General features: G+C 39.0%; 1 protein-coding gene and 1 pseudogene across 1 annotated transcript; both read left to right on the forward strand.

Moving 5' to 3' along the window:
- Positions 1 to 21,097: 21,097 nt before the first annotated feature.
- On the forward strand, positions 21,098 to 23,400 carry LOC111141876 (defensin beta 129). Its single transcript, XM_022494718.1, is given in 3 exon segments — positions 21,098 to 21,155; positions 22,888 to 23,335; positions 23,337 to 23,400. Coding segments are annotated over 3 exon segments (570 nt in total).
- Positions 23,401 to 26,639: 3,239 nt separating this feature from the next.
- Positions 26,640 to 26,959, forward strand: LOC111141877 (annotated as a pseudogene).
- Positions 26,960 to 27,746: the final 787 nt, after the last annotated feature.

Consider the following 27,746-nt stretch of genomic DNA (forward strand, 5'->3'; position numbering starts at 1 on the left):
TGTGTGTGTGTGTGTGTGTGTGTGTGTGTGTGTGTGTGTGTGTGTGTAGGGCTACCCATGTCTGTCTGATTCTTCCAGTCTTTTATTGATGAAAACTGTCAGGTCAGAGGAACATAAGATAAAAGAAAAAGATCATATGTTAGTAATGAGAAATAAATGGTAATTGATAATTAAGGACATTAGTCCTGATGATGATTTTTTAGATATGACACAAAAAGCACAAGTAACAAAAGCAAAAACAAACAAGTGGAACTACATCACACTAAAAAGCTTCTGCACAGCAAAAGTAACAATTAACAAAATGAAAAGGGATCCTATGGAATTGGAGAAAATATTTGCAAACCAGATATCCGATAAGGAATTTTACCCAAAATATATGAAGAACTCATACGACTCAACAACAACAACAAAATCTGACTAACAAATAGGTAGAAGAAATAGACATTTTTCCAAAGAACACACTCAAATGGTCAACAGGTACATGAAAAGATATTCAACGTCTCTAAACATTAGGAAAATGCAAAAAAAAAAAAAAAACCAAACCCACAATGATATATCATCTCATATCTGTTGGAATGGCTATCAACAAAAAGATAAGAGATGACAAGTATTGGTGAGGATTTGGAGAAAAGGGAGTCTTTAAAAATTGTTGGTAGAAATGCAAATTGGTTCAGTTGCTATGGAAAACATTATGAAGGTCCATCAAATAAGTAAAAATAGAACTACCATATGATTCAGCAATACCACTTCTGGGTTCATACCTAAAGGAAATGAAAATAGGATATAAAGAGAGAAGTGGCCTACAGTTTTCTGTTCCTGTAGTGTCCTTATCTGGTTTTGGTATCAGGGTAATACTAGCCTCATAGAATGAGTTTGAAAGAGTTCCCTCTTCTGTTTTTTGGAAGAGTTTGAGAAGGATAGATATTAATTCTTCATTGAACATTTGGTAGAATCTACCAGTATAGCCATCTGGTCCTGAAATTTTATAATATGTATCTATCTAAAAAACAAATACAAACACTAATTTGAAAAGATATATGCATCTCCATGTTCATTGCAGCATTATTCACAATAGCCAAGATATGGAAACAACCTAAGTGTCCAATGATGAGTAAATGGATAAAGAAATGGATAAAGAAATTGTAAATGGATAAAGAATTGTGTGTGTGTGTGTATATATATATATATATATATATATATACACATACACACATACACAGTGGAATGTTATTCAGCCATAAAAGGGAATGAAATATTGCCATTCGTGACAACACGAATGGACCTTGAGGGCATTATGCTAAATGAGGTAAGTCAGACAGAGAAAGACAAATACCATATGATCTCTCTTCCATGTGGAATCTTAAAAAAAAAAAAAACCTCATAGATACAGAGAACAGATTGGTGGATGCCAGCGTAAAGGTGTGAGAGGTGGAAGAAATGGGTGAGGATAGTCAAAGATAAAAAGAAAAAGAAAAAAATACAGCATATCACCGACCACCATCACCACCAACAAAAAAGACCAGAGGTTTAAGAAGATGAAAAGATAGGGCCATGCCAAAAGCTATAAAAAATATGGGGCTCCCATTCCAGTCTGCGGGTCTCATGGAATACGGGTCAAAGAAAGCTCCCCAATGAATATACATATATATATATATAGGCCTCAAAGGATGCATTAGATTGTTTTTCCATAATGAAAACAGCTTTATTCCATAGGAAGGGATAAAGAAGATGTGTTATATGTATACATACAAAGGAATATTATTCAGCCATGAAAAGAAGGAAATCCTGCTATTTCTGACGATGCAAACGGACCTTGAAAGCATTACGCTAAGTGAGAAAATTCCAATAGAGGGAGAAAACTACTGCATGGTATCACTAAAAAAAGCCAAAGCCAAACTTGTAGAAACAGAGAATAGAATGGTGATTACCTGGGACTAGTAGAGAAATGGATCAATAAATAAATTGTGGCAATCTACAACACAGCATATTAAGTATAGAAGACAATACTGTATTATATACTTCAAAATTGCTGAGACTAAATCTTAATAAATGAATCTGGGTAAAGGATATGGGGATTTTGCAGTATTGTTGTTTTTTTTTTTCTGTAAGTGTGAAATTGTTTGATTATAGGGGCATCTGGGTGGCTCAGTTGGTTAAGCATCTGCCTTCTGCTCAAGTCATGATCCCAGAGTCCTGGAATCAAATCCGTCTTTGGGTTCCCTGCTTCATGAAAAGTCTGTTTCTCCCTCCCTCTATCCCTTCTCCCCGCACATGTACGAGTGCAAGCACACTCTCTCTCAAATAAATCAATAAATAATTTTTAAAAAGAAATTGTTTTATAAAAAATTAAAAATGTAAAAAAAGAGCCAAAAAATGGTAATTATAGGACATGACAGAGGTGTTTGCTAACAGTACAGCAGTAATCATATTACAGTATATAAATGTACAATTTAAGCTTATACAGTGTCACTGTACACCTTAAACTGATACAATATCAACTGCATGTCAATAAAAAATAATAATTTTTAAATGTACTAAATGTTTCTGTTTCTAAAGGCCTTAAAAGATGTGTAGAAGTCTATACAACCAACTTTTAATCTCAGTGTCTTCTGAAGAGGGGGATGAGAAGGGTTTCAGGGATAAACTAAATAGATCACTGGTCTGTGAATCAGTGAGGACTCAAATTCACAACCTTGCTGGATGATCCCTGTATAATTCCCTTTTCTTTCTTTAGCTTCACTCTTCCTATCTGTAACATATAAATGTTGGACTTAGATGTCCACCAAAGTCCTTGTATTCTAAGCCAGGAGTTCAGTTTATCCCCAGGGATGAAAATTTCCCTTTGTCCTTTTAGGAAAGACCTACTCTATAATTTGGGGGTACATGAGATAATTGGGAGGGGAGGTTGTGTCCACACCCACATACAATGGTAACTGGAACAGATTCCTAGATGTTTCATCCTCTGCTATTTCCTCCACTGACCACCCCCCAAACCCTCCACACCCATCCCCTACTCCCCAGCTCCACTTTCTGTTCTCAGCTTCATTCTCCATTGTCTCCCACCTGTTCCTATGGGACTCTCTTCCCTGGCCTCCCTGTCACCCGTTGTGTACTCCAACAGCCAAAGTGATTCTTTTTTTTTTTTTTTAAGATTTTATTTATTTATTTGACAGAGATCACAAGTAGGCAGAGAGGCAGGCAGAGAGAGAGGAGGAAGCAGGCTCCCCGCAGAGCAGAGAGCCCGATGTGGGGCTCGATCCCTGGACTCCGGGATCATGACCCAAGCCAAAGGCACAGGCTTTAACCCACTGAGCCACCCAGGCGCCCCCAGAGTGATTCTTTTTTTTATAGTTCTATATATAATCCACTTTGTTTCTAAAATGGCAAAGTTCTATATATGATTTTATACAGAAACTAAACTGATCTAGAAGTATATAACTAGAAAAGTGAAGTCCACAAACATTGCCCATAGCACTTAAGAAAATAAGATCTACAGTAAAAAGGAGACTGTGACTCACCCTACAAGAAACACCGGTAAAACATCCTGTCACTCCTCCAGAGGGTGCTCTAGGACATTCAATGTGCTCCCTGATGTGATAGTAGGTTATGGTAAAGCATTATGTTCCTGAAGAATGCATTATGCCAATCTTTTCTTTTTCATTAATCCTTTTAAAAAATTATGTTATGTTAGTCACCATATAGCACATCATTAGTTTTTGATATAGTGTTCCACAGTTCATTGCTTATAAGACCCAGTGCTCCATGCTATCCCTGCCCTCCTTAATAACCATCACCAGGTGAGCCTGGTGATGGGCATTACATCATTCTATTACCAAGTACAAGAGCCCCTGATGATCTATCCTAACAAGCCGTATTATGCTGTGCAGCAGCACAGGGACTGGGGTGTTCCCATTAGCTACACTGCAGAAAGGCACTGCCACAATTCACACACATCAGTAAGCCTCTTTCTACCTGGATCCACATCTCCCACTGTAAGGAGACCTTAACCCTGATCATTTAACAACTTCATACACCTTCTTTGTGTTTCTCATAAAAGGATCAATGAGGCCCAGCCTGTTGGTGCCAAATATGGAAACACAAGGAAGTCATAGGTATGACTTAAAAGTCTTCTTTTTTTTTTTAAGATTTTATTCATTTATTTGACAGAGACACAGTGAGAGAGGGAATACTAGCAGGGGGAGTGGGAGAGGGAGAGGCAGGCTTCCCGCCGAGCAGAGAGCCCGACATAGGGCTCGATCCCAGGAAGCCGGGATCATGACCCGAGCCAAAGGCAGAGGCTCAACCCACTGAGCCACCCAGGTGCCCTTTAAAAGTCTTCTTAAAGTCCTAATTCTTAAAAGCCTATTCCTGAAAGTGACACCAATCATTTCTCCTTACATTTCATTGGTAAGAACAAATCACATGACCACACTTAGATGCAGGGGGAATGGGACTTTGGCAACATTTCCCAAGTGACAATTATATACTATGGAAGGGGAGGATGCATTTCAGGGGAAAGCTGGTCAGAGTCGCCACAGGTATGGCAGAGGGCTAAAAGATACAGAGAGTTACAGAAGAGTTAGATGCGGAGCAGCTAAAAGAAAGTGTCACCAATCTGTTAGAGAAGGGCATAGACATCAGATGATATAAGAGTCAACACTCTTCTTGTTTCACAATAATGATCACCAAAAAAGAAAGCACAACTTTTGTTATATATCCAAGCATTCAACAAGAAAAGGCATTTTTGTACCAAAGTAATTCGAGTCTAAATGCATTTTTCTTCAAGAGTCTAAATTTAAAAAGTAATTATGTGGCTAAGTAATCAAGACTCCATCCAGTCTGGGATTCCACAAAATGCCAAAGTATTGTACTAAAATGGTATGTTTTCTTTATATTTGCTATTATAATGCAAAAAAATATTGTTCCTTGTTCCAAAACAAACAAACAAACAAAATTGAAAAGCATTCAACTTGCTTTTGCTGCTATTACGTAGTTTTAGAAATCGATCTTGTTTCTGACACTTAGACCATTTTCTCCTCTGGGGATTTAGAAGAGCACATACTTTGCATCCACTCCACAATTACCTGTGCATATTTTCAGTAGCATGCATACTTCACTGGGAGCTTAGGGAAACTCTCTCCTAAAGCTTTGCTCTCTGGACCATGGCAGAAGTGTAGGTACCTAAGTGGTTGCAGATCATGCCATGCCCTGGGGTGAAGACCCATTAGTACGACTACGAGAGATAAGTCACAGGTACAAAGAGTTTGGGATCTGTCTGCCCAGACAGAGGGGTTATCAGAGGCCCCCTGAAGAGTCCACTGTACTTCCCACTTGGGACTACCTTGATCCCTGAAATCACTCTACTCATGTGACCTAGATAAGGAACTGACCTTGCTAAGCTCTCCTTCTTAAGGTCTTTTATCTTCTAGTCTCTTCTAGTCCCTTAACCTGTCTGTCCTGCCCAATTCTTTATTCCCCATCTTATTTCATGGGAGAATAACTCTGTTAGGCCTCTAACAATAACAGGAGAGAGGAAAGGAATAAAAGGCGGCTGCGTGGCATCAAGCAGTAGTGAGCAAATATTCTGTGGACACCAACCATGTGCAGAGTGCTACTTAAGTTATCACACTTAAAACTTGTAACACTTTGAGTTTGATGTCATGGTCAGCACTTTTTAATCGAGGAAAGTGAGGCTCAGAGGTTTGGTATGACTTTTCCAGGATCTCATTAATGCATCAGCAGTGCAAGCTGAATGAAATCCATTCTGCCTAACTCTACCTTCTGTATTAACACCCAGAAACATCTTTAGCTCCCTGATTTTGTTATTATAGAAAACTTCTTGAATTCATCAAGATGTATACTCCCTTGACCCAAATAAATTCCATGCATCGATAAGACTTTTCTTTCTTCACTTTTCTTTATCAGTGTCCACTCCATGATTCATCACTTCAATTGCTTTCTTGCCAACATCTTAAGAATCCAAACACTATTATTTTCTGCACCTATCTGTAAGGAAAAAATTCAACCCCAGATCCTTTTTTTTTTAAGATTTTTTATTTATTCTTTTGAGAAAAACAGAACAAGCGAGAAAACAGCATGGGGGAGGGGAATAGGGAGAGGGAGAAGCAATCTCTCACTAAGCAGGGAGCCCAGCATGGGGCTCCATCCTACAACCCTGGGATCATGACCCAAGCAGAAGGCAGACACTTAACCAACTGAGCCACTCAGTCTCCCCAACCCTAGATCATTTTAAGTATTTGCTTTCTTCACCACCAAACAGACAAGCACAAATCCCAACCCTGATAAGAATGCTGGAGAAAATCACAAAGCTGTACAGATTAACAATATCTGAATTTGTCACTTTCAATCTTTACACAGCACTCAGCAGCAGCCATTTGACTGCCATTCAAGAGAAGGATTGATGAAAGTAAAAGTAATATCTGGTTTTGCTCATTATTTCAAACCATTTTAAATGTAAACTCCATGGGGGCGCCTGGGTGGCTCAGTGGGTTAAGCCGCTGCCTTCGGCTCGGGTCATGATCTCGGGGTCCTGGGACTGAGTCCCGCATTGGGCTTTCCGCTCAGCCGGGAGCCTGCTTCCCTCTCTCTCTCTCTGCCTGCCTCTCTGCCTACTTGTGATCTCTCTCTGTCAAATAAATACATAAAATCTTTAAAAAAAAAAATGTAAACTCCATGATGTTGGGAATTGCCTGTGGTACATACTGTCAGCCCCTAAGACATGATACATGCTCAATAAATATCTAATGAAGACATTAAATGAAAAAGAGCCTCAAGTGGTCAACAATAGTCCAGGATTTAAACAACCTTGCATTGCAAGGTTGTTGCAATTGAGAGAGAAGTAGGAGTTGGCTCATGAGAGGAGATGGAAAGCATAGTATTAAAGGGAAATTGAAAGGCATTCCTAAGATCCCTCCTTCCTACTTTACACACAGTGTTCTAAATATTCTCTCTATTCAAAGCTCTTCTATTCTCTCCAGCCCCATTGTCACTCTTATGAACATACTCAGATTCAGTCTCTACCTTGCAACCAAATGCACTTCTGCTGTTGAAGTAAGCAAGATGGTGGAATAGGAGGATCCTGGATCAAGTCCTCCTCACAGAAATACAAATGAACAAATATCCACAAACAAGACACCTTTTGAAAATCCCAGAACTTGGGAGTGAGGCTGAGGCATGTCCTTTGAAGCACAAAAAAAAAAAAAAAAAAAAAAAAAAAACAAGAAAATCTACTTTAGAAAGATAAGAGAAGTAGGTTCACTTTGACCATATCACCCCTCCCCAGGCCAACAGAGTGCCACACTAATAGTGATCTTCTGGGCCTATGATTTCTCCAGTGGAGAAAAGAGGAACAGAAGCAGACATTCAGCCTCTCCAGCATTTCGGGGTCACTCTCTGGAATCCTACTTCTATCCTGGAGAATATTGGGACAATAGAAAGACTATGTACCTGCTTGATCATGGTACACAGTCAGGGACCTTGCCCAACCACAAAGAACAGCTAGTGACTCCACTGAACCAGAGAGCAAAGCCATCATTCCCAACCAACCACAGAGCACAACATGCAGCCCTGCCCAATTGCAAGCCATAGCCAGTAGCCCCACCCAACTATGAAGCACAGCCTGCAACTTCACTTAAAACATAAAGTGAAATTAACTTCACTTAACATAAAATCCAGCTAGAAGCACCATTTCACCAAGTACAAACTGCAACTACAGAACCCAGCCAGTGGGTGAGAGCCCAGCCAGCAGCATTACCAAAGCTCACAGCACAAGCAGAAGATCCATCCAACCAGAGACGCTATAGCAAGCCCCACCTGCCAGTGAAAGGTATGAGATAGCCCATCCAGAACCCAGGGCTGAACTGAGTCTTGAAGGTCTTTCCATCCAAACTGAACCTGTATAGACTAAAAGAGATGACTGCTTCCTCAAATGCATAGACACCAATACAAGGATACAAGATCACAAAGAATGAGGGAAACATGACACCCCCAAGAAAACTAAGATTCCAATAACCGATCCTTAAAAATAGAGATACGTGAACTGACTGACAAAGGATTCAGAATAATCCTCTTACAGAAGTTCAGTGAACTACAAGAAAACACAGACAACTAAACAAAACTAGGAAAACAATACTTAAAATAAGTTTTAAAAAATCACTTTTAAAAAATTCCTAGGGGCACCTGAGTGGTTCAGATGGTTAAGCGTCCAGCTCCTGATTTCAGCTCAGGCAATGATCTCTGGGTTGTGAGATCAAGCTCAGCATCAGACTCCCACACCGGGTGTGGAACGTGGAACGTGCTTAAGATTCTCTCTCTCCCTCTCTCCCTTTGCCACTCCCCACTCCAGAACACCCTAGAGCTGAAGTATTTCATGACTGACCAAAGGCACGATCCATGACTAAGTAATTGATAAAGTAAACTTCATTAAAATTAAAAACTTCTGTCCTGCAAAAGACAATGTCAGGAACATGAGAAAACAAGCCACAGATTGGGGAAAAATATTTCCAAAAGACACATCTGATAAAGAACTGTTATCCAAAATATACAAAGAATTATTAAAACTAAATAATAAAAAATAAACAACTCAAGTAAAAAAAATGGGCAAAGACTTTAGCAGAAACTTCAACAAGAAGATACACAGATGACAAGCATGTGAAAAGATGTTACACATCGTCAGGGAAATTCAAGTTAAAACAACAGTGAGATACCATTACACACCTATTAGAATGGCCAAAATCCAAACACGGACAACACCAAATACTAATGAGGATGTGGAACAAAAGGAAACCTCATTCATTGCTGGTGGGGATGCAAAATGGCACAGCCAATTTGAAAGACAGCTTGGTGGTTTCTCACGAAATTAAACATACTCTTACTTATGATTCAGCAATTGTGCTTCCTCACACAGGTATCCCCCACTTCCCCAAAGCTCAGTTATACCACTTCACTTGTACAAAAGACCTCCGATTGAACCATCAAACTAAAAAGCTCCTATTCAACAAAGGAAACAATCAATGGAGTGAAAAGGCATCTATGGAATAGGAGTAAATATTTGCCAACCATGTTATCTGATAAGAACAGTATCCATTAATACTGTTTCTACTAGGGGCACCTGGGTGGCTCAGTGGGTTAAGCCTCTGCCTTTGGCTCAGGTCATGATCTCAGGGTCCTGGGATCAAGCCCTGCTTCGGGCTCTCTGCTCAGCAGGAAGCCTACTTCCTCCTCTCTCTCTGCCTGCCTCTCTGCCTACTTGTGATCTCTGTCAAATAAATAAATAAAATTTAAAAAAAAAATAGTTTCCACTAACCAAAAGAAATCTTAAGAGGATTCTTACTTTTACAAAAAAAAGGCAAAAAAGTGAAAATAGCTTTCAGCATATGTTTTGCAGCAGCTGTTAGAGAGGCGGCATGCACCCTGAGCAACGATGGCCACGCTGCCAAGGCCCTTCTCCCACATCCACAGTCAGCATCTCAGCATCTCAGCATCACGCTGCCAGAGCCTTAAACTGGATCCGTGAGCATCTGTGCTTTACCTCAATTTCTTCTGTGCATTCATTGACAAGATGTGTCTAAAGATCTCAGAAACGCCTAAGAAAGGTTACTTCTAAGGTCTGGGAACACTCTCAAATTTTTCCATATAAATTAATGATAATTGGGGCGCCTGGGTGGCTCAGGGGCTTAAAGCCTCTGCCTTCGGCTCGGGTCATGATCTCAAGGTCCTGGGATCAAGCCCCGCATCGGGCTCTCTGCTCAGCAGAGAGCCTACTTCCTCCTCTTTCTCTGCCTGCCTCTTTGCCTACTTGTGATCTCTCTTTGTGTCAAATAAATAAACAAAATCTTTTTAAAAAATTAATGATAACTGTTATGCCCCAATAATGGGTCCGTGATTAAAGGAGCGAGACTAATACAAAGCAAAGGTCAAGCAAAGCTTTATTTCGCACCAAGCATCAAGAATCTAACCGAACATTCGGGGACGCACCTCTTACAAGAGAGGGCGACCCTTCTCTGTTTCGCAGACTAGCTTTTCAGGGCAAAGGCCATGCGGTCAGGCCTGGCCACACACAGGTGGCCAATGAGATTGTAACACACACAGGAAACTCCACAGTGATGCTAGGTGACCAATTGAGTTACAATTTACCTAGTAGACATTTGATTTAGCCTATCACACCTTGGTTAGGATTGGCACCCAAAAGGCTCCCAAAGGGCGGGGCCCATACTCCTTGGTAACCAGGAGACAGTATGCATCCCCCAACTGATTGGATGTCTCTACCTGGCCTGACCCACCCTTGTATCTGGGCTTTGTTACCTGAAGCTGGTTTCCCGGACTTGTCTCCAAGTAAATCCCCTGGGGGAAGGGGAGCAGGGACAGTTTCTAAATAGGTCCTTACAATAACTATCTCTTCACTTTACAACGTTTCATCTCACAAAAGGTTTCATAGAAATGCTCCAGTTTTGGAGACGAGGGGAAAACTGTGTTTACCTAAAGGAGTTGAAAACATATCCACACAAAAACCTGCATGTGAAAGTTTAAAGCAGCTTTATTCATAATTGCCAAAATGTGGAAACAACCAAGATATACTTCAGAAGGTAAAGGGATAACAACTGTGATACATCCTGACAATGGAATATTATTCAGTGCCAAAAAGAAATGAGCTATTAAGCCATGAGCAGACACAGAAGAAATTTACATGCATATGACTAAGTGAAAGAAGCCAATTTCAGAAAGACACAAACTGCATGATTATAACTGTATGACATTTGTTAAAAGGAAAAACTATGGAAACAAAAAGATTAGTGCTGTCAGGGATTGGGATGGGAGGACGGATGAGTAGGTGGAGCATAGTTTCATATTTAAGGCAGTGAAACTATTCTATGATACTAGAATGATGAATCCATGTCAATACATTTGCCTAAACTCATAGAAAATATAACACCAAGAATGAACCGTAATGTAAACTATGGACTTTTGGTGATTATTATATACTAACTGTAGCAAGTAAACCACTCTGCTGGAGTTTGTTGATAATGGTGGAGGCTATGCACATGCAGGGGCAGGGAGTATATGACAGATCTCTGTATCTCCCCACCCCCAATAATTTTGCAATGCACCTAAAATTTCATTCAAAAAAATAAAGTCTTAGGGTCCCTGGATGTTTCAATTGGTTAAATATCCAGCTCTTGATTTCGGCTCATGTCATGATCTACATGTCATGAGATCAAGCCCCACATCAGGCCCCATACTCAGCATGAGTCTGCTTGAGATTCTTTCTTCCTCTCCCACTGCCCCTTCTGCTCATCCTCCCTCTCTCTCGCTCTCTCTCAAATGAATAAATGAATGAATGAACGAATAAATAAATATATAAATCTTTTTAAAAAAAAAGAAGGGGAAGAGTGGGGAGGAGCAAACAATTACCAAAATATCAAACTAAAAAGCTCCTACTCAACAAAGGAAACAACCAATAGAGTAAAAGGCAATCTATAGAATAGGAGTGAATATTTTTGAACCATGTATCTGATAGGAAATTAATATCCAAAATATTAAAGGAGCTCCTACAACTCAGTACCAAAAAAAAAAAAAAATTAACCTGATTTTTAAAAATGGGTAAAAGACCTTAACAGAAATTTCTCCAAAAATATACAAATGGCCGAGAAGTATAAGAAAAGGGTGCTTGACAACACCAATCATTAGAGAAACAAATGCAAATTAACACCACAATGAGATTATCACCTTGTGCCTCGTAGGATGTCTATTATCAATAAAACAAAGATAACAAGTGTTGGCAAGGATATGCAAAAATTTGGAACCCTTGTACATTGTTGTTAGGAATGTGAATTGAGTCACTATAGAAAACAGTATGGAGATTCCTCAAAAAATTAAAAATAGAACTACCATAAATATCCACCAATCCTATTCCTGGGTATATATCTAATGGAAGTGAAATCACTGTCTCAAAGAGATATCTGTATTCATATTCACTGCATATTATTCACAATAACCAATGCATGGAGTAATCTAAATGTTCATTGATGAATGAATGGATAAGAAAATATGGTATTTATATATACTAGAATATTGTTCACTCTTAATATGAAAGGAAATCCTGCCATTTGTGACAACATGGGTGAATCTGGAGGACATTATGCTAAGTAAAATAAGCCAGACACAGAACAGATGCTACCTGATCCTACTGAAATAAGGAATCCACATTAATCAAACACAAAAACAGAGAGTAAAATGGTGGTCACCAGGGACTGGAGGGAAGATGAAATGGGAGAAATTTTGGTCAAAGTGTACAAAGTTTGTTATGCAAACATGAGTAAGTACTGTATAGCACAGTGACCATAGTTAACAATACTACAACGTACACTTTAAAATTTACTAAAACAGGGGCACCTGGGTAGCACAGTGGGTTTAGCCTCTGCCTTCGGCTCAGGTCATGATCTCAGGGTCCTGGGATTGAGCCCTGCATCGGGCTCTCTGCTCAGCAGGGAGCCTGCTTCCCCCCCAACCCCTGCCTGCCTCTCTGTCTCTCCCTGTCAAATAAATAAATAAAATCTTTTTTAAAATTTACTAAAACAGTACTTACTATGTTTTTAGTGCTCTTATCACTAAATAAACTAAAAAATAGATTGTAGGGGCACCTGGATGGCTCAGTTGGAGGACTGTGTGACTCTTGATCTCAGGATCTTGAGTTCATGCCCCGTGGTGGGTGTAGAGATTACTTAAATAAATAACACTTTTTAAAAAATAAATAAAAAGTAATTTAAATTAATTAAAATAATAAAAAATAGATGTTAAATGATAAAATATTAAATGTTCAAATGTAAAAATATAGATTTTTAAATGTAAGAAGATTTTAAATATATTTTAAATGACTTTTGGAGGTCATACATGGTTATGACATGATGTTGATTGTAGTGATGGTTTCATAGGTGTATACCTATCTCCAAACTCATCAAATTGCATACATTAAGTTTGTACACATTTTGTATGCCAATAACACCCCAATAAAGTGGTTATTTTTAAAAAGCCATTTTCAGATAAAGGAAAACCAGCAGACCTGCTCTAAAAAAAATGCTGAAGAAATTTCTTCCCAAAAAAGGTGGTGAGGGGGGAGGGTGAAACAGGGGGAACTGGAACTTCAACAATGAAGGAAGAGCAACAGAAATGGTAAATATTCTGGTAAATATAATAGACTAGTCTTTATTCTCAAGAGCTTTAAGATATGTATAGCAACAGAGAACAATGACTATAACATGTCTCATGGGGTTTTTATTATACATAAATGTAACACATATGACAACCTAAAGAGGGTAGTATAATGGGACTTACATAGTGGTAAGAATACTACATTCCACTTGAAATGATAAAATATTAATTCTATGTAGATTATGAAAAGATAAGGTTATATATTGTAATCCCTGGAGAAATCACCAAAAAATTCTATGGTCAAAAAAAAACTAAAAATTTTAAAGAGATACTAGAAACATGTTCAAATAATCCAAAAAAAGGCAGGAAAGGTGAAATAGGGAGATAAAAAAACAGAGAACAAACAGAAAACAAATACTAAAATGGTAGGCCAAAATCCAAACTTACTGATAATCATAGTACATGTAAATGATTTAAAAACACAAATTAAAAAATAGATGGATTTTTTCACTAGATAATTAGTGACCCATAAAAGATCCAAGGCTTATTTTAGTATTTTTTAATTGTCATAAAGCAGACATGCTCCTTCCATAGTCACACTGAATCTACAGCTACATACAGAACAATTTCTGCAGGAGCAGGGGGACTAGCTGAACGACTCTTACACATTGGACAAATGGACCTACACACTGAGGTAGGTAGGAGAACCTGAGACACAATCTCCCTATAAATGCCACCGGCCCCCCAGCATGGTAGGCATCTATTTTAACACACATCCAGGGGACTACTGAAATAGTCTCCAGAGACTGGAGCTGGTGGATGCCATATTTGTGCTATCCCTCTGCTTCTCTTCAGCTCACCCATATTCCCCAGAAAAGAGCTTGTATAGCATCTGGCCCCCCAGTTTTTGCTGCTGCTGCCCAGGGGACACCTCTAGACTGCCTGCCTCTAGTTGCCAGCAGGACTTACACTTACAGATCCCACAGGACAAGAAAAGAGAAAGAGTTCTTAACCTCCTACCAACACCAAGGCAGAGAAGACAGGCAACAGACTGAGGTGCCCAGTCTCCCTGTGAAAGGGGTCTATTAGCTTCAGAGCTGCAGCTGAGAAGCAAGTATCTAATTAAACACACATCTAAGAACCAAGAGTAATCCTCTCCAGAGACCTCAGAGAAAGGCACTTATCTTTGCTCTCTCCCTCTGCTGCTATAGAATACCATTATTGCCAAGAGGGGAGTTTATACACATGAATTGTGCCCTTGTTTTTACAACTGGTGCCCCAGTTTTTGTGGCTGCCACCCAGGGGACAATTCTTGATTGCCTGGCTCTGATGACCAGCAGGGCTTGTATTCATGGGCCCCATGGGATTGCAACAAATGGAGAGACAGTTCTTGGCTAGCTACCAACCCCACAGGGCACAATGCAGAGACAGCAAACTGAAACACATGCCCAGTCTTTCTGTGAAAGAAGTTATTTCTTATCTTGGAGCTTCTGGTTTGGAAAACATCTAGAGGTCTACTGAGGTGCTCTTTGGGGATAGGCTGGTGGCCTCGATCTTTCTACTTTGCCTCTGCCTCATTCTGGGTCACAAGTATCTCCAAGGGAGAAGCTTGTGTACTCACGGTGCACCCATATTTTTGCAGCTGCCACACAGGGGACTCTCCTGTCACCTGGCTCTGGCAGTCAGTGGGGCTTGTGCTCACAAGGCCTGCAGCACTGTTACAAAGGAAGAATTCTTAGCCTGTTACACCCTCTCTCCTAAAGGGCACAGCATAGTGACAGCAGACTGAAATGCATCCCCCGTCTTTCTATGAAAAAGGCCTATTAGCTTCCTTCACAGCCATAACCTGGAGATAGGCTTTGAATTAAACACACATCTAGGGGGCAATAGCAATCCTCACCGGAGACAGGAAGACCAGCAGGTACCATCTTCATACTCTCCCTCTGACCTGCCCCAGGTTATCAGTGTCTCAAGGAGCTTGTGTATACATCTGTGCCACAGATTTTATGTCTGCCACCCAGAGAACACATCTCTTGAGAGCCTGGCTCTGGTGGCTGGTGAGGCTTGTGTTCACAGGCTCAGTGTGATGGTAGCAAAAAAAAAAAAGAAATAGCTTTCAAATGGCCAATCACCAGCCCAGTACAGAGGGAGCAGACAGTAATGCCCATCTTCCAGTCTTCTCCTGGAAAAAGTATACTCAGATATTTTAAAAGTTGCTGCTTGAGAGTCAGGCTTCCAATCAGCCTGAATCTAAGTGCTAACTGAGATCCTTCCCTTTGGAACACTGACAGGTCTTGTCACACCTCAGCTATTGGTAGCCACTAAAAATAAAGTAACCTGCTTGGACAATCACGATGATTTGAGAGTCAAAGCAAGGGTAAGTTTGAACAATAAGGTTCATCTCTTACATGAGGCAAATCCTTCAAGACTGGGAGAGGTGGATGTTTTATCTAATGCAAAGAAACCAACACACGGAGTCAAGGAAAATGAAGGAACAGAGGAATATGTTCCAAACAGAGGAATAGCATAAAACTTCAGGAAAAAGATCTTAGTGAAACACAGATAAGTGATTTACCAGAAAATGAGTTCAAAATAATGGCCATAAAGTTGCTCACCAAGCTCAGAAGAAGAATAGATGAACAAAGTGAGAATTCCACCAAAGAAATAAAAAATATTAAAAATCACAGAGTAAAAGTCACAGAGTTGAGAAATATAATAACTGAAAAATACAATAGAGGGTCTGACAACAGACTAGATGCAGTGAAAGAAAGGATCAGTGACCACAAAGGACAGCAGAAACTCACCCAATCAGAACAGCAAAAAGAAAAAAGAATGAAAAATAAAGAAGAAAGCTTAAGAGACTTGTGAGATAGTATCAGGCAGACCAACATTCACATTATAAGGGTGTCAGAGAAGATAAAGAAAAAAGGACAGAAAATTTATTTGAAGAAATAATGACTGAATATTTCCCTAACCCTGGGAAGGAAACAGACATCCAGATCCAGGCAGCCCAGGGAGTTCCAAAATATATGAACCCACAGAGACCCACACCAGTCACATTATAATTAAAGTTTCAAAATGTAAAGACAAGAAGAGAATCTTAAAAGCAGCAGAAGAAAAATAACTTGTTACCCACAAGGACTCACCATAAGACAATGAGCAGATTTTTTTTTTTAACAGAAACTCTGCAAGCCAGAGTAAAGAGGCACAACATTTATAAGACACTGAAAGAAAAACTGCCAGCTGAGACTACTCTACCTGGCAAAATTGTCCTTCAGATTTAATGGAAATATAGAGTTTTCTAGATAAGCAAAATCTAAAGGATTTTTAAATCCTTTCTAGATAAGCAAAATCTAAAGGATCTTGTAAGACCAGCCTTACAAGAAATGCTAAAGGGACTTCTTTAAGCTGAAATGAAAGGGAACTAATTAGTAACAGGAAAACATGAAAGTATAAATTTCACTGGTAAAAGTAAATATATAGTAAAATTCAGAACAATGTAATGCAAAGGTGATGGGTCAATTACTTATAAAGCTATTATGAAGGTTAAAAAAAAAAAGGTAGTAAAGTAACATAACCATAATAATTTGTTAATGGATACACAAAATAAAAAATATAAATTGTGACATCAAAAAAAACAAATAGGAAGGGGAGAGAAATTGTAGAGTCTTAGAATGTATTTGAGGATGCCTGGGTGGCTCAGTCATTAAGCATTGGCCTTCGGGCTTTGGCTCAGGTCATGATCCCAGGGTCCTGGGACTGAGCCTCATATCGGGCTCCCTACTCTGCAGGAAACCTGCTTCTCCCTCCCCCACTCCCCCTGCTTGTGTTCCTGCTCTGTCTCTCTCTCTGCAAATTAATAAATAAAATCTTTTTTAAAAATGCTTTTGGGGGCGCTTGGGTGGCTCAGTGGGTTAAAGCCTCTGCCTTCAGCTCAGGTCACGATCTCAGGGTCCTGGGATCGAGCCCCACATCGGGCTCTCGGCTCAGCAGGGAGCCTGCTTCCCCCTCTCTCTCTGCCTGCCTCTCTGCCTACTTGTGATCTCTCTCTGTCAAATAAATAAATAAAATCTTTTAAAAAAATGCTTTTGAATTTAAACTGTTATCAATTTAAATTGGCTGTTATCAGATATTTTATGTAAGCTTTCATGGTAACCATGAACTAAAAACCTACAATAGATACATAAAAGATTAAGAGAAAGGAATCTAAGCATAACACTATAGAAAATCATCAAATCACAAAGGAAGAGAACAAGAAGAAAGGAACCGAGGAGTAACAAAACATTCAGAAAACATTTAACATAAAGCGCATGTCTACTGTGCTCACTTCGGCAGCACATATACTAAAAAAGTGCATGCCTACTAATAATTACTTTAAATGTAAATGGACTTAATTCTCCAATCTAAAGACATAAAGTGGCTGAATGGATGCAACAATAAGACCCAATTAAATGCTACCTACAATGGACTCAATTCAGATGTAAATAAACATACTGGTTGAAAATGAAGGGATAAAAAAAAATACTTCATACTAATGGAAACCAAAGGAAAACTGGAACAGCTACACTTATATATCAGACAAAATACACTCGAAGGCTAAGACTAGTAAGAGACAAAGAAAGTAACTATATAATGATGAAGGAGTGATCCAACAAGATGATATAACATTTCTAAATGTCTATGCACCCAACATAGCAGTACCTAATAGATAAAGCAAATGCTAACAGACTTCAAAGGAGAAACTGCAATACGATAATAGTAGGAGACAAATAAGCCACCTTCATCAATGAATAGATAATCTATATTAAAGATCAGTAAGAAACATAAGGGTCAAACCAGACATGAGACCAGACAGATTTAATAGACATTTTCTGAACATTTCATCCAAATCAACAGACTATACATTCTTCTCAAACATATATAGAACATTCTCCAGGATAGATCATATGTTAGGCCACAAAATAAGTCTTAGCAAACTTAAGAAAACTGAAATTATATCAAATATCTTTTCTTTTTCTTAAGATTTTATCTATTTATTTATTTTTATTTTAGAGAGAGAGTGCAAGAATGTGAGCAGAGAGAGAGGGAGAGAGAAACAAGTAGACACTCAGCAGAGTGTGGAGCCTGACACAGGTCCAATCTTACACCCTAAGATCATGACCTGAGCTGAAATCAAGGGTCGGACACTTAACGAACTCAGCCATCCCAGCTGAGACCCCTTCAAACATCTTTTCTGACTGTAATTGTATAGAAACTAGAAATTAATTACATGAAGAAAACTGGAAAATTCACAAGTAAGTGTAGCTTAACCAACATGCTACTGAAAAACCAATGGGCCAAATAAGAAATAAAAAGAGAAATAAAAAAATGCCTTGAGACAAATGAAAAGGGAAAAATACAACATACCAAAACATATGGGATGCAGCAAAGCAGTCCTAAGAGGAAAAATCATAACGATACAAGATTATCTTAAGAAACAAAAAAAGACAGGGCACGTGGGTGGCTCAGTGGGTTAAGCCTCTGCCTTCGGCTCAAGTCGTGATCTCAGGGTCCTGGGATTGAGCCCCACATCAGGCTCTCTGCTCAGCAGGGAGCCTGCTCCCCCCCCCACCGCCTGCCTCTCTGCCTACTTGTGGTCTCTCTTTCTCTGTGTCAAATAAATAAAAGAAATCTTAAAAAAAAAAAAAACAAGAAACAAGAAAAGTCTCAAATAAACAACCTAAGTTTACAATTCAGGGAAATAGAAAAGGAAACAACAAAGATTAGAGTAGAAATAAATGAAATAAGAATTTAAAAACATAGAATAGATCAAAGAAATTAAGAGCTGTTTTTTTTAAAAGATAATTTGTTTATGGACAAATCTTCTCACCAAGAAAAAAAGAGATTTAAATAAAATCAGAAATGGAAGAGATGTTATAACTAAAACCACAGAAATTAGTTTGACACCAAAAGCAAAGGCAATAAAAGCAAAAATAAATAAATGGGACTACATTAAACTAAAAAGCTTCTGCACAGCAAAGGAAACCATCAACAAAAGGAAAAAGCAATCTACCAAATGGGAGAAAATACTTGAAAATCATATATCTGAAAGGATTTAATATCCAAAATATACAAAGAACTCATACAACTCAACAACAACAAATGTGATTAACAAATCGGTAGAGAATCTGAATATATATTTTTCTAAAGAAGACGTACAAAGGGCCAGGAAGTTCATTAAAAGGTGCTCAATATCACTAATTATCAGGGAGATGCAAATCAAAATCACAATGAAATATCACCGCACACCTGTTTAGAACGACTATTATCAAAAAGACAAGAAATAACAAGTGTTGGTGAGGATATAGAAAAAACAAGGCCCTTGTGTACTTTTGGTGGGAATGCTAATCGAAGCAACTGCTATGGAAAATGGTATAGAGATTCTTCAAAAAATTACAAACAGATCTATCATATGATCCAGCAATTCCACTTCTGGGTACTCTTCTGAAAAAAACAAAAACATTAACTCAAAAACATAGAGATTATGCTGAGTGAAATAAGTCAAGCAGAGTGAGTCAATTATCATATGGTTTCGCTTATGTGTGGAGCATAAGAAATAACACGGAGGACATGGGGAGATGGAGAGGAGAAGGGAGTTGGGGGAAATTGGAGGGGGAGACGAACCACGAGAGACTGTGGACTCTGAAAAGCAATCTGAGGGTTTTGGAGGGGCCGGGGGTGGGAGGTTGGGTGAGCCTGGTGGTGGGTATTATGGAGGGTATGTATTGCATGGAGCACAGGGTGTGGTGCATAAACAATGAATTCTGGAACACTGAAAATAAATTTAAAATATAAATAAATTTTTTTTTTTAAAATGCACGCATCCCCAAATTCATTACACCATTATTTACGATAGCAAGATATAAAAACAACGTTTAGTGTCCATTGATGAATGAAGGATGAAGAAAATATAATATATATAACAGAATACTATTTGGCCATTAGAAGGAAAACAGTGCCATTTGCAACAAAATGGATGGACACTGAGGATATGCTAAGTGAATTAAGTCAGACAGAGAAAGACAAAAACCACATGATCTCACTTATATGTAGCATCAAAATAAAAGATGAACTCACAGATACAGAGAACAGACTGGTGGTTGCCAAGGTACAGAGGAGGAGCAAGTGGGTAAAACAGGTAAAGATCGTCAAATGGTACAAATATCCAGTTACAAAATCATTAAGTCCAGGGGTGTAATGCACTGCATGGTAACTATAGTTAATAATGCTGAATTATATATTTGAAAGTTGCTAGAGAGTAAGTATTAAAAGTGTGGTGATGGGTGTTAACTAGACTTACAACCATAATCATTTCACAATTTACACAAATATCAAATCATTTGTTGTACACTTGAAACAAATATATGTCAGTTATATCTCAATAAAAAAAAAGAAGTTAAAGTTATGCCAGGAGCTGCCTCCAACAAACTCATTCAGCATGCATGCACTGAGTCTAATGTTGATCCAGTGCCCCTACTAAACAGTGGAGATACTGTTTAGACAGAGACAATCCTCCAAGACTTGATGGTTATAGCAATTTCTATGCTTCTGACTCTCCCATGTTAAGTGCCTTGGGCATAATTAGCTGACAAATAGAAAAACAAATATATTATTCTTGCCATGCTCACTTATTAAGAAGAAGGGATGCAAAGGGCTTACACTTTCTTTCACATTTTATATGTCTTATGTTTCCCCCAAGATTAAGAGCAGGGAATGTGTTGCATAGAAGTGTTCAGGAAAGGCTGTTCTCAGACAGAATCAGTGAAAACACAACTGCTAGGAGCTTTGGCTGCACTTCACTGCTCATGGCCTAAGGCCATGAAGAGGCCAATAAAGGTTGGAGCTCAAGAACACCAACCCAGATCCAAGGCTTCCTCTCTGGCACCCAGCCATGAAGCTCCTTTTTCCTATCTTTGCCAGCCTCATGCTACAGTACCAGGTGAACACAGGTAATACGGAATCCTGCATTTTGAAGGGGTCGGTGTGAGGAAGCAGGGATGTGGCTGTCCATGACAATGAGAACGAAAGTAATGTTGAAAAGAGGAGATGCCCAAACAAATGGCTGAAGTGTTTACCTATCGCCTCAGTCATGCACCATCCCCCATGCATCCCATAGGCCCCAACCCCCCTAGACTCTGTCTGATGGGAATACACGGGGAGTTACAGAGAAAGCAGGATGTTTTCTGTGTATTTAGAAACTATCCAATATATAAAGGCTGCTTTCCTGCCCTTTATATCGTTATCATCTGGGACTCAGCCAAATCTATCTCATTTCTGCTCTATTTCTAGTTTAAATCATCTTTTGAAGCAAACGTTCATATTAGTTTATACCTTGGTGTAATAAGGAGGAAGTCCTTACCCTTGTGCTAAAAAAAAATCTCCTCTAAGGATCCAGTAAATAGGTCTATGTTCTCCCTCACAACTTTTTCATATTTTTACAGAGTTTCATCCCTCTTCTCAGGGTTTGTCTTCTTGGAAACCCCCAAATCACTCATTAGGGCATCTAGGAATACATTTTGGCAAAAGCCTGAACCAGATGATTGGTCACTGTTTTTTTTTTTTTAGAAAGAATAGAGAAGCAAATTCTGAGAATTTGTTTCAGAACAGAAGAATCACCCTGATATTTAGAATAACTGGCAATGGGTCAGGGAAGGGAAAATGAAAAAGTCAATATATTTCTAATGTTTTTATCTTGAGACCTTAAGAGAAGAGAAGTAACATAAGCAAGTATGGCTGTGTCATCTTGGGTAAAGTCACTTAGCCACTTTGAGCCCCTAATTCCACATGAGTGTAGCAGGTTAATCAATGTAGCTGCTTGAAATATAAGAATTTTACTATTTTGTCTCTGGAGAGAAATGAAATTAAAATGTATGTGAATATTGGGTCCTATATAAGCTTCTTGCTATTCACGGGAAATCAGTTGTTAAGATTATAGAGTGAGGGAGAACTTTCTTGATTCAGAAAAAAGGTGAGACATTGGGATGAAAAAAATTCAGCAGATGAACATGAAGTACTAAAAATGAGCAGAGAACCTGGAGCTGTAGATAACTATGTGGGAGTTACCTTGATAGAGATGAGGCTAAGGCTGTGGTGATGAATAAGGCCTCTGAGGAACAGAATGTCCAGGGAGACTACAAAAGATAGAACACCGTGTCCCAGGAACCACAGGTCAAGTGGTTGTCAAGGAGAGTGAAGTCATGGACCACTAGGTTTGGCAAGAAGTCAGCACTGCTGAAAATCCTACTGATCCCTTTTGAAAGTCTTCCTTGGATTAGTTTTATGACAGGCTTTATTCTTGTTGGTATTTTCTAGGATCATGAGGAGAGATAGTGATGCTCTGTAAGTGTCTAAGGGTCTAAGCTGGAGATCTAAAATCTTATCCTGAAGAAAAAAAAAGTGTTCCTTTTCTCCTTTCCTCTATGTGCTCTAGATTTTTAAAGTTACTCAATGAGGGGGACTAGAGAGATTTATTTTGGATTTTAGGGGTGTACAGATCCACCCCTTTGGATTTTAGGGGTGTAAGAGACTTTCTTGGCCTGCCAGGTGCTTCCATCAACATCCCTAAACACTGCACTTACCATTAATAAACACCCTCTTATTCTATGCCTCACCCTCCAGCAGTCTTAACATCATATATAGTTAGTAACCTTAGCCCAATGGTTTTCTCTTTTCTTTGTGCAGAGTACTTTGGCTTGAGAAGATGTTTAATGGGTTTTGGAAGATGCAAAGACCACTGTGGTGTGGATGAAAAAGAGATACAGAAATGCAAGAAGAAAAAATGTTGTATTGGACCAAAAGTGGTTCAAATGATAAAAAACTACATGCAAAATGAAATGTCCCACACACTTGGAGAGAGCTACCAAGAACATCTACAAACTACCAAGAATTCTGATGCTGAGATACAAACAAAAAATAAGATTTTACCTCTTCTCCCCCAAATCGTAAGGATCAACCATTTTGCCAACATCAACACCCTCATCATCCCAAACACCACCAATGTAAACTCTGCCATCACCAACCCTGTGTTCTCAGGAAAGATTTCATATACTGCTATTTCTACCAAGAGAGACACCAAAGAAATCAGAAACTTAGCTGCTGACTTCCCACCACCAGCACCACCACCCTTAGACACTACCAACGACATGACTGGAGCTGGAGGAAGCAGATGAGCAGGGATGTGGGCCTTTCCCTTAAAACACCAAGTTCCTCTCTTCTTTGTTAGCTGTAAAATGAAACACAGATCTGTTTCCTCTGTCATCAGTCATTCAATAAATACTATTTAAGCACCTATAGTTTATATAATGTTATCATTCTTACAGAAACATCACAGAGGAGGTAGAGCTGGAGAGGAATGGAACTTTAGTTTGCATGCCCAAGAAAAAGCAAGCACTAGGAATGGTGAAGGTAGCATTGAATTTGGCTCATGGATAGCTCAGATTAGGCCTCTGTAACAAGGGTTTATGGTTCTCATAAGATGTGGTTTCCTTGTGGTAACAGGGGGAAAAAAAAAAAAAACAACAAGAGACATTATTTTTTTTTTCACAGATTTTGTAGAAAAGGCCCAAATGCAAAAACAGAATGTGGGGGGTGGGGGGGGGCAAGTCTACCTTCCCCACTAACCCAAGAGCATAACCCAGTTCATGGAGCCACTTAAGGTAAAAATACAGGGGAACAATGGAAGGGAAGAGCAATAAAGGAGAAGCATACGATTTCTATCTCCGGTCCAAAGCATTTCCCAGGGCACAACAGGCAATAGGCAAAGTGGTACTTCCAAAAGATACATAATGCAGACCACAAATGCAAATCATACAGGTCATTTTGAATTTTCTAATAGCTACATTTAAGAAAATAAAACTAGATAAAACGAATATTAATAAAAAATTGTATTTGATGCAATAAATCTAAAATATCATTTCAACATATAATCAATATAAAAAATATTTGAGGTTTTTGCACTAACTTTTTGCAATCTCACATGTATATTACAGCACATTTCAATTCATACTGGCCACAGTTCAAGTGCTCAATAGTCCCATGTAGCTAGTGGCGACTATACTGGACAGCATCAAGTTAGAGACATTCAAGCATCTACTGAACTGTTAGGCGAAGGAGATGATGCTAATCAAAAGCCAGTCATATTTCTAAGTGCTGTGGTATAGAATTTATCCATATATGAGCATCTGTTAATCATTCACAAAACAGAGATGTAAACATGGCATTATATCCCAGAATCTACTTTCTTCTATCCCAGATCACACTTCTTTTATTGCCCAAATTAAAACAGCACAGACCCCTATTCCACTTTTTGAGCATGTTCCTCTCTACTACCTAGTGCCTCCCTCAATTTAGAGACCACCTTTCCTTAACCTACTGATTCTTTACTACACTGTCACCCTAACCAAGGCAAAGATTTTCCCACAATCTTTTTAAAATATGTTCCTGCAGACATTTCTCCAAAGAAGACACACAAATGGCCAACAGACACATGAAAAATGCTCCACATCACTCAGCATCAGGGAAATACAAATCAAAACCACAGTGAGATACCACCTCACACCAGTCAGAATAGCTAAAATTAACAAGTCAGGAAATGACAGATGTTGTCAAGGATCTTTTGGTGGGAACGCAAACTGGTGCAACCACTCTGGAAAACAGTATGGAGGTTCCTCAAAAGTTGAAAATAAAGCTACCCTACAACCCAGCAATTGCACTACTGAGTATTTACCCCAAAGATACAAATGTAATGATCTGAATGTGCACCTGCACCACAATGTTTATAGCAGCAATGTCCACAATAGCCAAACTATGGAAAGAGCCTAGCTTTATATCAACAGATGGATAAAGATGATGTTACACACACACACACACACACACACACACACACACACACTGGAATATTACTTGGCCATCAAAAAGAACAAAATCTTGCCATTTGCAATGCTGTCGATGGAACTAGAGGGTATTACACCAAGGAAAGTCAGAGAAAGACAAATACCATATGATTTCACTCATATGTGGAACTTAGGAAATAAAACAGATGAACATAGAGGAAGGGAAGGAAGAATAAAATAAGATGGAAACAGAGAGAGAAAAACCACAAGAGACTCTTAACTCTAGGAAATAAACAGGGTTGCTGGAGAGGAGGTGGGTGGGGTAAAAAGTAACTAGGTGATGGGCATTGAGGAAGACACTTGATGGAATGAGCACTGGGTGTTTTACGCAACTGACAAATCTCTAAATTCTACTTCTGAAACTAATAATACAGTATATGTTAATTATATTGAATTTAAATGAAAAAAAAATTTTAAATAAATATAAAATAAGGGGCGCCTGGATGGCTTAGTCTTTAAGCGTCTGCCTTCAGCTCAAGTCATGATCAAGCCCCGTATCAGGCTCCCTGCTCCGTGAGAAGCCTGCTTCTAACCTTTCCCACTCCCCCTGCTTGTATTCCCTCTCTCCCAGTCTCTCTCTGCCAAATAAAAAAAAAATCTTTAAAGATAGATAGAGAGAGAGAGAAAGAAAGAAAGAAAGAAAATAATAAAAAATAAAACTAAAACATGTTCCTTGAAGTTTTTGTATAACACAAAAGAGTTGCCATATGAAGAATAATTTCAACTCTTGCTAAACATGAGTTCCCCTGAAGAAGCCCAAATATCTTACAGACATGAGATTCCCTCCCTGCTACACTATTTGCCAAACTCTTGAATGTCCAGCTTACCTTCCCACAGTTGGAGTGCCCTCTTCATTGTCTACCCTCTGAAAGAAAAGAAATTTCTTTCCTGTCTAAATGTAAGGCCTTCTTCTGAGTCCTATCATAGAACTTACCCATCTTCTCAGGATGAGTAATACTGGGGAATACCCTTCTCAGCTACAAGCTAAGAAGGAAACCACAGTAGAAATCAAGCCTGCCAATACCATGATCTTAAACTCCAGTTTCCAGAACTGTGAGAAAATACATTTGTTGTTGAAGCCACCCAATCTGTGGTATTTTGTTATAGCAGCCCAAGCAGACTGATATAGCCCATAAAAGAGATGATACCCTTTTCCTCCTCCTTTCTGAGCTCTAAGTAAAAAGACATAGGAACCACAGGTGCCTCTGAGAATACCCTGAGCTTTCGTTCTGGGTTTATCAGTCACTGACTTTGGACAAGGCTAAACAACCTTACTAGGATTTTTATACTCAAACCCAAGATATTAGTTTATTAAAATGGTGGTCAGATGTGACTGTTAATTATGAAAATAAAACTCACAGAATGCAGTGGAAGGCAACAAGCATAGAATGATTACTTAATTGTTGTTAAATAATTTGGATTTTTTCACAGACACTGGGTTTGAGTTTACTAATAATTTGAGTTTACTAATAAATCAAATATTGCTATGCAAGGGAGGCAAGTCCGTTTGTGCTCAGTGTCCTTGTACACACTTTGCAAGCCATGAGTCTGACTTCTAATTCCAGCATAGTAGTTGAGTGGATCACAGCAGTTACCATTGCTGCTGGAACAGCTGCAATTGGTTATCTAGCTTACAAAAGATTTTGTGTTACAGATCATTGCAGCAAATCTATGGTAAGCCTTCACATCCAGAAAGACAGCCCCAAGACAGTACATGCTTTTGACATAGAGGATTTGGGAGATAAAGCTATACATTGCTGTTACTAAAGTTCTGAAAAGCTTCTGTGATAGGGCCCACACAAAACATAACAGAGGCTGGAGACAACACAAGACCTCTAATCATCAGGAAAAAAAGAAACTGAAACAGATTTGATGTTGCAAACTGACTTGTCATGCTATTACCTGATTGCTTAATTAACACAACCACTACTACTGTCTAAGTCAACTTCCCTGTATTCTTTGAAAACTGCAACTTTCACATCACAGCATTTGCCTTACATAAAACATTGTGGTACATATTTGCTTTTTCAAAAGTAAGGAAAAAGACAGAATAGAGAGCCCTGAAATGGACCCGCCAATCTATGGTCAACTAACCTTCGACAAAGCAGGAAAGAATGTCCAATGGAAAAAAGACAGTCTCTTCAACAAATTGTGTTGGGAAAATCGGACAGCCACATGCAGAAGAATGAAACTGGACCATATCCTTTCACCACACACAAAAATAGACTCAAAATGGATGAAAGACCCCAATATGGGACAGGAATCCATCAAAATTCTTGAGGAGAACACAGGCAGATACCTCTTCAACCTCTGTCACAACAACTTCTTCCTAGAAACATCGCCAAAGGCAAAAGAAGCAAGGGCAAAAATGAATGACTGGGACTTCATCAAGATCAAAAGCTTTTGCACAGCAAAGGAATCAGTCAACAAAACCAAAAGACAACCAACAGAATGGAAGAAAATATTTGCAAATGACATATCAGATAAAGGGCTAGTATCCAAAATCTATAAAGAAATTATCAAACTCAACACCCAAAGAACAAATAATCCAATCAAGAAATGGGCAGAAGATGGGGCACCTGGGTGTCTCAGTACTTAAGCCTCTGCCTTCAGCTCAGGTCATGATCCCAGGGTCCTGGGATTGAGCCC

This window comes from Enhydra lutris, unplaced genomic scaffold (assembly GCF_002288905.1).
Source record: "Enhydra lutris kenyoni isolate GAN:26980312 unplaced genomic scaffold, ASM228890v2 scaffoldscaffold6, whole genome shotgun sequence".
In the NCBI taxonomy this organism is placed as follows: domain Eukaryota; kingdom Metazoa; phylum Chordata; class Mammalia; order Carnivora; family Mustelidae; genus Enhydra; species Enhydra lutris.